Source organism: Ruditapes philippinarum, unplaced genomic scaffold, assembly GCF_026571515.1.
Source record: "Ruditapes philippinarum isolate M1 unplaced genomic scaffold, ASM2657151v2 ctg160_1_1_1_1, whole genome shotgun sequence".
Classification (NCBI taxonomy): domain Eukaryota; kingdom Metazoa; phylum Mollusca; class Bivalvia; order Venerida; family Veneridae; genus Ruditapes; species Ruditapes philippinarum.
In genome coordinates, this window is record NW_026855222.1 from 449414 (window position 1) to 464211 (window position 14798).

Consider the following 14798-nt stretch of genomic DNA (forward strand, 5'->3'; position numbering starts at 1 on the left):
TGGCAAATCGAAAGAAATATTCAAAGTTGGATTTACGCCAAGCATATCTTCAATTGGAGTACGATGACAAAACAAAAGAAATGTTAACAATTAACACTCACAAAATTCTATATTGTTATAAAAGATTGTCATATGGAGTATCATCAGCACCTGCAATATGGCAAAGAACAATTGATCAAATTCTTCAAGGAATACAATGAGAACAGTGCATTCTCGATGATATGGCCATTACATGAGAAAATGATCAAGCTCACTTAAGTAACTTAGAAACATTATTGCAACGGCTCTCAAAATATGGTTTAACAGTGAATAAAGAAAAATGTCAGTTCTTTCAAGAGAGGATTACATATTGTGGTCATGAAATTGATGAAAACGGTCTGTGGAAATGTAATGATAAGGTGGATTCTATTTTAAATACACCACGTCCACAAAATGTCACATCTCTCAGGGCATATCTCGGATTACTAAATTACTATCATAGGTTCTTAAATAACCTAGCCACGGTAATTAAACCGCTTAATCAACTGCTAGAAAAGGGGCGTAAGTTTGTTTGGACTAAAGAATGTCAAAACGCGTTTGCGAAATCAAAAGATTTGATTACGTCAGATCCCATCCTCGTCGCCAGATTGTTATGTTTTCTATAGAGAAGTAACACGTCTTTAATGCTGAACTATCGTTTATTAACTGATTTGATACAGAGCGTGGCATGCTAAGATAGGGTTAGTAGGCGGGGCTTATTAGTAATACATTCTGACCAATGAATAACAGAGTTATACACAACAAAAGTATTATACAGTCCCTGCCCATAATGATTGAACAACTACATGTACCAATATCACTATCCATTTAATTAACATATTTGAAACAAATAATTATTTACTTAATCATAATTTATCAAGTATAGTTCATCATTTTGGTAACTAGGTGAGGTGAGCATTAATGTATACAATGATAAACTATACAAGGAAGTAAATTAGCATTTTAATGTTAGAAATTAAATCAAGGGAGGCAACAACGTTACACTGATGCATGCAAGGTGTTAGAGTTGCACGGCTTATTCTTAATCTTTTTGATCAGGCATTAGTACTTAGGACGACTTGACCTGAACTGCTTCGCGAAGAGCCTGTGTCGGGAGTGTTAGGGTTATGATGGCGAGGATTTAGAGAAGCAATGACGCATATCTACAAAAGCTTCAAATTTATTCAATGCTGCAAAATAGTTCGCATACAATTTCTCATAGAATATAAAAGTATATACATAGATATTTTTCACCATCTTCATTCGAGCTTGATTAATGTTTTATGGGAGGCCTCACAGTAATCCATTGCAAAAAAACGACGTGTGAAATAGTCTTTTTGTTCAGGGGATGTTTGACATTTCGATAGGCTGTACCAGTTATCTACCGTAGATTATAGAAGGTAACATTCTAGCGTAAACATAATATATACGCACCAGCTAATTCCCCTATGCAACTGGCGATGCTGTGTAAATCAAAGGTATATCACATTGGTTTTGAAAATTGATAAGATAGTAAAGATACCCAAAAGATAAATAATGTCTGAATACATAAAATAAGCATGTAATAATAGTGTGCATGTTTACAAAAGAAAATGTGTATAATGAAATTAACAAATTCATATAAATATTGATTATACAAATTAAAAGATTAAAATGGTGTCGTATTTTTCTTGCATACACACTATATCATAATGAATAAGAAATAGCATGTTAGAAAATCAAACAACACTAAAGACGGATATTCCTTTCCATAACGATGTAACAAAATTCCTGTCATTACTGAATGCATTATGCATGGCAGAACAAATTGCGCAAGTGTAACGTTCGGTCTTAAAATGTTTTTATGTCAGATCGCCGTAGTGTTCAACAAGCAAAATGGCAATATTTGATTCATTTTCAAAAAGAACTTTAGATTTCCCGCTTAGTTGAGGAATGGTAATAAAACCGTTTTGAATACCTAAAGATGTAATGTAAAAGAGTATTTTCATAAGAAGAAAACGTTATCAAACCTAAAGATCTGTGGTAACGATCGAATTTCGAGGTAATTCTTAAAATCAGTTTTATAGAATGTTTATTTGTTGAAATCAAAAGGTATTAATTTAATGTCTGTTCTTCAAAGACGTTTACACATTGCAATCATAAAATTATATAACCAACTTACAAGTTAGCTACAATTCATTCGAATCAAGGAATCAAGCTACTTAAATCGAACTGTTGCTGTATTTTACACACTGGAACTTAATCCTAAGTTAGACCTTTTGTTCGTATATTATTATAGTTATTCACATTGACCAACTATTACAAAGTTTTGTGCTTTATGATAGACAAACTTTAAATGCAATTAACATGGTATAAGTTAGTTAACACTTTCAGTGATTTAAGAAAATCTTCATATAACAGTCGATAACAATACTATTTACACGAAATCTGAGATAAGACGTCATTATAAATTGTTCAAATAGGAAAGTCCTTTCTTGCTTTGGTGCTTTCGTTTTCCCAGTTGTATATTTTGTCTTTGATCGCAGCTAATACTCCTTTAACACTGTGTTTCTTAAATGATTCTTCCGATGACGCTTTTACAGAGGGACATTCGTCATTGATGTCTTCCTTACTTGTCTCCTTACTTGTCCTCGACTTTATTTCTGCAATAAAATAGTTTTTTCAGATTATTTTGATTTTTCTCATTCTTTCAAAAATAATTTTGAGAAATAAGGCAAGCTGAGTATATAACCATAGAAGTATTTTCGTTTTTCAAATATACAATAAACAGAAACAGTCTGGTTTAGGCAAGTAAGCTCCTGTCCTGGCACAAAATCAAATATCACTATTTGAATATAATAACTAAAATACAATGACAAATATCGATAACATTCGCTGTTAGTGTTAGTATAAATCAACTGTAATAATATTCTAATTATATAAATATGATATTATCTTGTATAAAATTTTATCAATATAAGGAATTAGACCATTACAGCTATTACTAAAATTCCACAGCATGAGTTTTTATTTAAATCATTAACAAACCAATTTCCCATTTACAAAATGCATGAGAAAAAGTTACCTATCTTGTATATAATTCTCAAAAACTTATTGTAAAACATTATACTATGTGGACATGTGACGAAGATTGTAGAGCATTTTCTTTTCTTTTAGACATCATTTATGTCTGGTATGGTATAACCCTACTGTATTTCCCGATACCTTGATGATGTTCTTAATTTAGATAAAAAAAATTTTGATCAAACGATGTCGGATACCTATTCCAAAGAACCTCAACCGAATAAAACGAATTTTTAATTTTTTTATCACTCCATTTTTGGATCTTTATAAAACAATCGATGACAATACTATTCACACGTAAATCTATGATACTAGTATATGGGAGGATTTTGATTACGATATAGTCAATTATACACATTTTTTGATCGATATGTACGCCATGCAGTATTTTACGGGGTATATGAATCTCAGTTAATTATATTCGCTAGAGTTTGTAAACGATTTAAACGAACGGAATATTTTCATTACATAGTAATTCGCTTGGTGGGGATTCATTTTATTTGCACTGTCTTGTTTAAAAGGAACATGTTTGGGCTAAGGGAGAGGTTTGCTGCATCATTAACCGGTTTAAACTCCCCAGGAGTGCATATGCTGTTGACAGTTCTAAGGTTGCGCCTCTCTAGGTTTGTCAGATGTATGTCTTGTTTGTTGCCTCATGCTATTGTGGTGACACTTTTAAATCCCTTGATTGTTCTCGTCTACGGTAACTTTATTTTTAATTTTACACCCTCTCTCTCCCATTCCCCGGTCCTCAAGTCCTCTTCCCCTTAACCTTTTTACTTATGTAGGGGCCTATTATTTAATCGTCTTCTTTAATTTCCTGTACAGTTTCGATAGTTTTCTATTCTGAAGTATTTAAATTAATGTCCCATCCGTGCTTTGCCCTTGTGCATATTACTGATTTTGTTTGGTGTCCTTGCTGAAAGTCCTGTCTTGCTGGGTCGTAATGGGGATGTGTTCATTGAATGCCACCCTCCCTTGTTGCTCTTGTTTTTCATATGTCATGTTCTTATACATCACCTTCATCAAAATGACGTTTTTGTTCGTGAAAGAACGCTTGTCATATTGTTTATTATTTTTACTGGAACAAAAATCACTTATAAAAAAGACTGCTAATAATTAGTGTTTTACATAGCGGTGGCATATGCATTTTTTGATCGCTTTTGTGTCTGAAATGGTGTAAGGTATCAATTGGTTCAGTTATGATAAACTGAGCTATAGCAAGACATATTATTGAAGTATAGAATGTTTTACTTTTATTTTGTAAAAGAATTTGTGTACTTTTTGATGGATTGAGTCTGGCTATCAATACTCAAAAAAATCTTTGTAACTTATGGTCGGCAAACAAGGTAAAAATAGTCAATTAAAAGTATTGCATACTTTGGTTACATTTGTATATTAAATGTGACCTGGAAATAGAATAAAATCAATTAAACTGTCTTTCTGCATGTATGACTTTGGCATATTTTAATTCTTGTCTTAGTTTTATTTGTAAGCAAATCAGTCACTCACCCGCCGTTTTATTTATATTAACGTCTTTTTGCATATTGTTGTTCATGGTGTGTGACAGAACTAGTTTTAATACGATTTGTGCATCTTCCTCTAAGAGTGAAAGAATAGAGCGGAGTAATTTCACTGTCGTTACAAATGATACAACCGCACCGATAGGCATTCCTATCACAGGAACTGCCAAACCAACTGCCGATTCTACAACTTCAGAACAAATCAAAGCGCTCGATGCTATGACCGCTTTTGTGGTACATGCAAGGGCAAGTGATTTTAATGAATATTTGTCTGCCAACTCATCAATAGGCATATTCATCATAACGGTGAGTGCTTGCATATCATCATTGGAAAGCCCAAGTTGTTTGCGGTATAAACGTGTCTCGTTTGCTATAAGCAAACCATCTGCAATAAGGGATGTTCCTGGAATAGGAATTGCACCTGAAAGACTCGATAATGCGCCCATTCCCCATATTCTTTTACGGAGCGAATTTATTTTTCGCTGTAGTATTTCTGGTGTAAAAACATTAATCGAATATAAGAAAGCCTCACTCTTAAGTTCCGAAAAGCCGTCAACCAAATGAAGGAACAACTTTTCGAAATCCAGGTTTGCATAAAAAATGTCATTGTTGTTAATCAAATAAATGTTTTTTTCTTGTCCAAGATTTTTCTTGCAGTCTTCACGGATTTCATCAATAACCGTCAAGGGATTGTGTGGTTTCTTAGCTTTTCTTTTCCGGATGGCATCGCTGTAAATTTGTGCATCAACCTTTGAACGTACAAAAAGATATGGTCTTCCAGTCTGTTTTACCTCTTCAGCCAACCAAGACTCATCCTGAGTAAATCTGTCACATGCCATTATTATAAACATGTCGTACATTTGGAAACTTATTTCCGGATGTTTGAGATACGTTTTTCTTGGAAATGTGTCTGTGCCAACTCCAGGCAGATCCCACAATATCAGAAGCTTGTTGTTAGGGTGCGGATAAGCCTTTCTTTGTTTGGTGCATTCATTATTGCCAACCGTTGCGTAACCCGGCTGTGATTCGTCTATATCACCCCTAATAGCATTGATAAAAGATGATTTGCCAACGCCCGATCGACCTGTTACAGCAATGTTTAAATTTTCGTTTTGCCAGTTGTCCATTTTATCTTTGATCGCAGCTGATATTCCTTTAACGCCATGTTTCTTAAATGATTCTTCCAATGACGCTTTTACAGAGGAACATTCGTCATTTATGTCTTCCTTTTCTGCCCTCGACTTTATTACTGGAATAGAAATAATCATTCAGATGAATATGTAATTTTATTTATTTTTTTCATTATTTCAAAGATAGTTTTGAGTAATAAGGCAAACCGAGTACATAACCATAGAAGTATTTTCTTTTCTAAAATCAACATATAAGCAACAACACTTTGGTTTAGACGAATAAGCCCTTGACCTGAAACAAAATCTTAATACAACATCCAAATACAATAAATAAATTCGTTGTTAGTTTGGTATTAATCACTGGTAATATTCGTATAAATACAAAAACTAGTATAATTTGATTTTGTATAAAGGTAATGTATTTCTTTTCAGTGATAAAGTAAAAAGCAATAAATCCACTCAATCTGTTAGTCTCATCCCTGTGTCAAGTTCCGCTTAAACTATATTATAAAGCATTTAGATAAATGATAATAAGGTGAAAATTAATACTTAGAATATATTTAAAGTTAATTACAAAAATGATCGACTTATATTGCTAAGTACCTGGTCGCCCGTCCGTATATAAGTAGTTTTGTGTCGGTCTGTATCTTTTGAACCGACGGAAAGAAATTGAAAATAATTGGCAGAAATATTAACCATAAGACGATGTGCAAAGGGCCTTGACCTTCCCCATGTCAATGTCAAGGGCACACTTAGCCACTGAGTATCAATTAGAAAAGTCGTATCCGATCTGTATCATTTTAATGGATAGTTGGAAACAAAAAATGCAGAAATACTTTTATTATTGAGATGATGTGGAAAGCTCAGGTTTGGGCTTCCTCGGGTTAGGTCAAAGTCAAATTCACTCATTCAAAATCGGTATATAAGTTTGTATGTAACAAAAGAAATTGCAATGTATAATTCAGCAATATGCTTCCTTTCTCTTCCGATATGTTTGTACGTTACATCCCTGTACTTCCCAATTTCTATAACTTTATTTTTATTAAACCTCATATTTACAAACATTTTCTGTTAAGATTTTAACACTAGTTATTTATGTTTATATGATTTAATTGAAACAATGTTTTTGGGATGAAGGGCTGATATTTAGTTGCGGAATATGTCTCAATATACATTACTTTAAAATATATATTTATTTAAAGAAGAAATGAAAATAAAAAATTGCAGACTACGAGTCCCGTCATTACTTCTGATTTTCTAAATTGCTGAATTTTAAAGCTTAAGATAAAGGGAGGTACTAGGAACACATTTTCATATGCCAAAAAATATTTATGAAAAAGCTACAATGTTTGGCATGTAGCAGTGCCTCGTTGACTTCTACAAAACTTTATGAATCATGCTCCTGGGGCCTACCCAGGGGTCACTTAGATTGGAATATATATTCTTATGTAAAGGTACAATGCCAACACCTGAGTTATTTGGCATGTATAATTACTCGCAATAGTTACAAAAGAATTTTCACTGGTGTTAAAAATGGCTCTGCCAAGAGGTGGGGACGGGGTCTGTAACAATTTATATATACACCGATTTATATACAAGCGTATGTTAAAAGTCTTTTCCTCCAAACTTCAACATGCAGAACGTAGATATTTATCATGTAACATCAATTGATTGTCTTTATAAAAGTTGAATTATCACCTTTTTTACAAATCATGAAAATAAGGTGAATATGGCATGCTAAACGTTCAATATTTTTGGTCTATATCCAATATTTATATTGTATAACTATAATTTTGTATGCTATACCATAATATTTATTCTATCCTTCTAAAAATATTTGTTCATCAAAAATATTTGTGTGCGATAATTTTCTATATATATGTTTCTATATTTGAAAATATATATTGTATAATTTAAAATGTTTATTGGATACATAAAACATAGAAAGGAATAATGGAAAAAGGAAAACGGTTAAGTTATTGCATGGTTTGGAACTTTTCCTTTGTTCTTATTAATCCATTATACTCAGTACACTTTCAATAAGCATTTGAAAACTGTATTGATATATAGCAGTACAGTTTTTTCATTGATTCATATAGGGAAAAACTCGACTGCTATGTAGTCGAGTTTTATTTGCACCTGCTATATATCGGTTGAGTTTGTTTTGTTTTGTTTTTCACAGGGGCTCCAATTGGGCATCGGTAACGAACATTCGGAATAATTCAATGAAATACAAGTTATTCGCTAAATCAAAAGGAACATCCGCTGAATAAATTATTTCCACTTGAAAAGTCCTTAAATCTTGAATCAATATTACTTTCTCAACAAGGTGTCAGATTACAATCCGTCTCTAACATTAGACGCCTTTAAATTTTCAATGGTTGCACAATTATCTTCTGGTTTTTTTTTCTTGTTTTTTTTTTGTAAACATTTCCGCCTTATTATAAAAAGGTGTAAGTAAACATTTTTGTTTAATTGTCATGTAACTGCGGTAACGAGGCTCTGCCAAGTTGCCGCTAAACAGTTACCCGAGAGCAAGATATTCCCGGACACACCAACAGCCGTTGTTTGATTCTTTTTCTTGCATATTACATATCATATTATTATAAACTTCATATTATTTTCAGAACAGATATCACGAAAACTGATATTCTCATAACGCAGTTTTTCTTAATAGTAGCGTATGAAATTACCACTTCATTCATAATGGTAAAATGACGTCTTCCTGAGAACGCAATTCATTCATAAATGGCGCGCGGCAATGACGTTATTTAAAACGCGCGACTTGTCTAACATGGGGGGGGGGGTTAGACAGGTTTTTTCTAGCATCGGTGTAAACGGTAGATAATCGTGTCTGTCTAAGAAACAATCTTTATAATAATGCTCGTTTGTAACGTCGCTTTTCATTGGATAATAATAAAAGTTATATAGCTCTATATACACGGATGCTGTCAATTTATGAAGACATTTTTTTTCAATAAAAAAGATGTTTGCTGTATTAGAAATTTGTTATGAAGATTTTACGGGTTGTATGGCCATATTTAATCGGTTGCAACAAAACCTTAGTTTAGCCGTTCGGCAACAAAAGCCATATAACCTGTCAAAAAAAACGGTCATATAACCTGTCAAAAATCTTTATAACTAAAATTATAATATTGCACGATTATCCAATGGAAATCGACGTAACAAACGTGCAGTATTATAAAGACATATAGGCAAAATTAAAGATGTTCGGCATATATTCTTGAAACGTGGCATGATGTTAGAATATGATAAACATTTCAAGCCAAAAAACTTAGGGGTCACCGATCTCATTTTCTGCACATGAATTTCATTTTTTTTTACTTATTTGGGGTAATCTCAGGGGCAGATAACTTATACATACGTCTGAAAAATCTTTTTTCCTTTTGTAATGTTTTTCAGTATATTTTTCCATATTTTCAACCAAAAAAATCCATGAAATATTTGTGTTACCTTTTTTATAAAAGGTAATTTAATTCTTAAAAAATATACATTTTTGAAATCGCATAGTTTTACCATGTTCTTCAATGAATGCCACAATTTAAGCAAAAGAATGAAAACTCAATATTCTGTTCTTTACTAGTTACAAATACAGAGAAAGTTAAGTAATAAAAATAAGAAAAATGGATCGTATTTACTTTTCATGTGATTAACTTGAAAACGAGATCGTTGAATGGTTTTCTCTAATGCAAAGTTTAGAACATTTTTAATTCTGACTCCAAATAGGTCCTAAAATGTTATCGTTACAGTTATTTCTTTTTAGTTTTGACTGTAAACTCTCCTTATTTTGGAAATGTTATCAACGTATATTTTCTATTACTTTATTCATTTAAGTCGTTGGTTAAATAACGTAGTAATATTTTATCAAACGGGTTCAATAATTCAGTACTGACCCTAAGCGACCATGTACTGCACAGTCTGAGGTAAACTTGGCAACTAAAAGACTGTTGTTTTCTTATTTCTCATATTATGTTCTTTTTAACCAAATGTACGATTGTAATATATATATATATATATATATATATATATATATATATATATATATATATATATATATATATATATATATATATATATATATACATATATATATATATCAAATATGTACATATACACATGATGCGGACGGTTTATAACAATATCATTGTGGCTATTGGTCTACAAAAGCTCTTTTGTATCATAGGTAAAAAATAAATCACGTTCCCTGTTGTCGCAATATGAAACTCTTTTGTATCATAGCCAAAATTAAAACACGTTCCCTGTTGTTGCAATATGAAACCCCAGAAAAAAGTAACCGATGAACGAGCATACCAGCATCTAACTATGTACTCTCTGCGCATCGGTCGAATATTCGTCTATTCTGAAGTAGCGTGAGTGTATTCAGTGAGCTGCGAAGGGAGCGTACTAAATATGACATTTCTACATCGTTATCCCTTTCACTATCGTTACAATAAGTAAACCCCAGAAAAAATTAACAAATCAATGGGCATGCTTTCAAGTGCTTTCAAATAAAACTGCACTCCAGTTAACGCACTATGACTGTATACATATACGATTGAACTCTGACATATTTTCAACAGAAAGATCCCCAAACTATGATACAAGTATGAATTAGTGTTCTCAGTATGGTAATATAACACAGTGACATACAAATTTTAGATTGCTTTTCATATTTAAGAAGCAGGTTCTGTTAATCTTAACGAGAACTTCTTTTATATGTTTGTTGTTAAACCTCGAACTCAAGGTTTTTTTAAGTCCCAGATTGAACGTAAACTATTCTACCAAAGGAATGACAACGGAAGGAAAATGGAAGCGCAACTCAACATCTATTTGCATAAATAATCATATTATTTTAATTAAACTAAAGAAACACGTTTTTCTGATGTCAAAGAAAGAAAAGTGCTGTATTCTATTGAAAAATGAGTTATCTCAAGTAAACCCTCATAATGGACAACAAACGCACTGCGTTGCAATCAAATCGACCGCCGTCTGCGTTGTAAACATTTTTTTTACAATTCTTCTATAATTTAAAGCACTAAATGTACTGATGGAGAGGCTATAACAGAATATTTCAGACTTAATTTTCTTTTCTTTTTACTAAAAATGTGCTGTAATTTCAATTATTACCAAAATAAGAAGATCTGTCCATTGCGCCATTTATCCTTACTGTTGTGTTTATATATTCATTCATATGGTTAATATGGTGGACTAATCATTTTGTTAATATTCCAGAACTTTTCATTAAAGTATACATTCGGACTGTTAATCATGCAAATTTTGAAGACCTAAACTGTTAAATGACATGCCAGCAAGTATGGCGATTGTTCATACCACTTTACAACTGACGGTTCCTTATCACAATATTCTTCTACTCTGTAAATATGAAGAACATCGGACGCGTTCACACTTGTTCAATTTTGGAACATTGCGCGTTAATTTTGAATACCTGTGTTCAGCAAAGGCGTTCAATGTACGAGTTGAACACTTATCATTTGAACGTCAGTGTTCAATGGTAATCCTTCTGACTAGACAACATGAAAGTATTTGAGATTTTGAGTACTTGGGTAGGTTTTTTAGTCAATGTATTGTAACTGATGTTAGATTTACGCAATTCAATAAGTAATGATGCTTTAATAATTCAAACATTATAAAGTGGAACATAATATGAACAGTTATGTTGCGTTCATCCAATGTTCTAATTAAGAACGTGTCTAAAAATAGAATTGTGACAATTTGTGACGTCATAATGAGCATTCGCACGAGGGTTAGATTATCTCTACACTAAAATTGAAGAAAAATACGGTATAAACTTTAATTAAGTAACATATACTTCATAAGTATCCATAAATTTTATTTTTTATCAAATGGGTTTATGCACAGTATAGAACTAAGTCGACATGTTGTTGTAGTTCACAATGGCATAACGTGTCTCTATTCTTTTTACAAGGAGTAGATATGTGAAAATGTAGTTTTTTCTGAGCAGTCGGGGTTATTTAGATGCAAAGATAAGTGTAGTTCTTTAAATGATATATTTTGTTTCTATATATTTAATAGGATAGCGAGAAGATCTAAGTAAACTGTTGTTTCAAGCAGTGCTGAACGCTTTGAAATGCGGTATAGATCTACAGAAACTGGAGCAAAATGTTTACAGAAATAAGAAGGCAGTGGCGAACATATCGATACGCCAATACGCACGGGCGAATAAAAAGAAAAGGTTTCGAAAAAAATAAAATTTCAAAAATGAAATCATTAATTTGGGCGTAGATTATCAACATATTCGTAGCTGCTAATTGATTCTACAGGTATGCTTAGAATGTTACCTTATTCGAATATGCGTAACCTTTTCACGCACAATGAAATGAAATAATAAAAAAAGGGAGTAATAATATGATTGGAATTTTCTCTTTTTTCAGCTTGAGTTTAGCGTTAAAATGTTAATAAACCTCGTCAAAATCCAAAAAGGATAAGAAATTGTCCAATATATTACAATCATTTTTTTTTCAGAAGAATCAAATCAGTCAAAAGTAAACATTTATCTTTTTACATCTAGATCTATATGCAAAATAAAGATCTTGCTTGTATTTTACCTTGTAACTATAAATCGAATCAGAACATTATTTTTAAGTTAGTAATATTCATTCAACTTATATCCATTTCAAATTATATACATGTATAGAAAAATCGCACGAAAAATCGGCACGCTCATGACTTTCTTTCTTTCATATATATATATATATTATATATATATATATATATATATATATATAATATATATATATATATATATATAATATATATGGATGTGGCAATAGTTCACTGCAAAGATCTGATTCATAGTGTCTAAACTAGTCTACATAATATGGAATGAATATAAGTTGGATGAATATTACTAACCTGAAAATAATGTACTGATTTATAGTTACATATACGAGTATATAGACATATTCTTTATTATGCGTAGTCTCATATATACATATTTAAACATAGACTAATATACAACGAGAACAATGTTTAACCATATAAGACACATCATGTCTAAATTCTTTTATTTTCGCCGACTTTAGATAACAAATTTGCAAGTCTGTTTATGTGCGTGAGGCATTTAACTTCGTTATGAAATAACTTAAATATTTCGAATGGAAACTGAAAGACTAGAGTTAAGAACAAAAATGTTAAAGTCAATATTTATTGTCTACAACATTGACATAATACGCATTAAAATATATTTTAAGGAAGCTATAAATGATCGTGCGATGTGAATACGATAACTTTTCGTTACACTAAACATTTAAGCTGTTGTGTTTGTATTAAAGTCATACAGATCATTTTAAAGCATTTTTTCCTTGATTATATTTCACGTTAAGTTATGGTGAAACTAAAAAAAATAACAAAGAAAAACCTAAACTTGTAACAAAAGGAAATTAAAACCCATCTTGTTTACAAGAGAGACACCTGGCTATGTTTTGTTTTTTTCTAAAAGCAAATAACTTTTGAAGTACATTTATTTAAAACAGTGTACACGTTAGACTTCGTGCTACTTCTCTTACATTTCATATATGTACTTGATGTTATTTTCATAACTATAGATAAAGACAACAGTAGTACAATTAGCTTAAATATCTCCTAAATCCTTAGTTATAGCACATAACTATATTTGATATATAAGTCTCTTGCTATCCTTCGGCCAAAACCGGCACTCGGCGTGCACTTATAATAAGCCGAGGTACGCCCCTGACCATGTTAACAAATATTCAGCAGGATTGAATAAATATTATGGTATAGAATATTAAATTAGAGTTATACAATATAAATATTGGATATAGAACAAAAATTTCATTTGTCGAATAATTCTACGTTTAACATGCCATAGGTGAATGTCTGTGTGGAGCAACCTGTATAGCACAAATCGGTTAGAGTGCGAGTCTTGTAATCTCGATATTGTGTGTTCGATTCCCGGGCTGGCCAAATAAAATTATTAATCAGTCCTTCGGATGAGACTTAAATCGGTGTTACGTCTATGAGTGCTTAAACACCTCGCACGCAAAAGAACCGGGGGAAGCGTCTAGAATTTGTATCTGTATCTTGCACACTAAAGTTAAAAAACTAATGACGTATACTCTTCTGGACGACTCGCCCCTCTGGGCAACCGGTGGCGAGTTATAAAAAACCCAAATACATTGAGTATTGAGAAAGATAATAAGTAATTAAATTATTTGTAAGCACGTCTATTTAGTTTTTGGTAATTATTAGCAGTTATATTTTGTGCTTTTGAATTTCTTGTGTAATATAATTTTGTAGGTTTTTTATATTGCCCCGCCAATGCGGTGCTCTTGTTTAAAATTGTGTAATTTTACCAAATTGTTTTTGAGATATTGATTATCAATAAATGAAGGGAAAATGAAAAAAAGAAGTTAATAAATACATATTCATATTGTTATATTCAGCATTTAAAAAAAAGCTAATGATGATACCGTAGGGTAGTAGGTTTTTTGTAACTAAGTAAGTAATTATATATAATTCAAACTTACATTCTGCTGTAACCGTATCTGATAATTCATCAGATCCACTATCATGTTCTTTTATACTCGCACAAGCCATCCTTGTTTACTTAAAAACCAAACAAGTCCTCGTTTTTCAAATATTCTCACAAGTTTACCTTCGCGTTGTGTAATGTTAAGTATTTATAAGATTACATTATTTAAATTACTACTATGACGTCATTCCTTTGGTCTGACCGTACTGTATTTTTAATACAATACAGGTAGGTGTCAAATATTGATGTGCAAGTCCAATATAAATCGTGTAACACATTAATATTTAACAGTGTGCCGTGTAGTGAAAGAAGCTTGTATGACCACAGGACTTTGTGGAAAATTATCCAAATAAAAAAATAATAATAAAAGATTAAGTACAATGTAATCTCTTGTATCAGAAGTTAACACGAGGTATGCAACGTCTTTCCTTCGCCAAGTGCGCATTTTACAGAAAAGAACAAAGATTGCTATATGCCGATGATTTTTTGATCTTCAAACCTAGTGGTTTT

The 14798-nt window shown here is 31.8% G+C and overlaps 1 protein-coding gene across 2 annotated transcripts; it reads right to left on the reverse strand.

The window, feature by feature from the left end:
• Positions 1-1182: 1182 nt before the first annotated feature.
• Positions 1183-14434, reverse strand: LOC132742536 (interferon-gamma-inducible GTPase 10-like). 2 transcript variants are annotated; one of them, XM_060730971.1, is made up of 3 exons: positions 14284-14434; positions 5137-5853; positions 1183-2660 (listed from the first exon to the last, which is right to left on the reverse strand). In XM_060730971.1, exons 1-3 carry the CDS (start codon positions 14351-14353, stop codon positions 2473-2475), a joined length of 975 nt encoding a protein of 324 aa, XP_060586954.1. In that variant the 5' UTR covers positions 14354-14434; the 3' UTR covers positions 1183-2472. The 2 variants fall into 2 exon arrangements, with proteins under 2 accessions (XP_060586954.1, XP_060586953.1); XM_060730970.1 differs by having other exon boundaries at positions 4594-5853.
• Between the last annotated feature and the right edge of the window lie 364 nt (positions 14435-14798).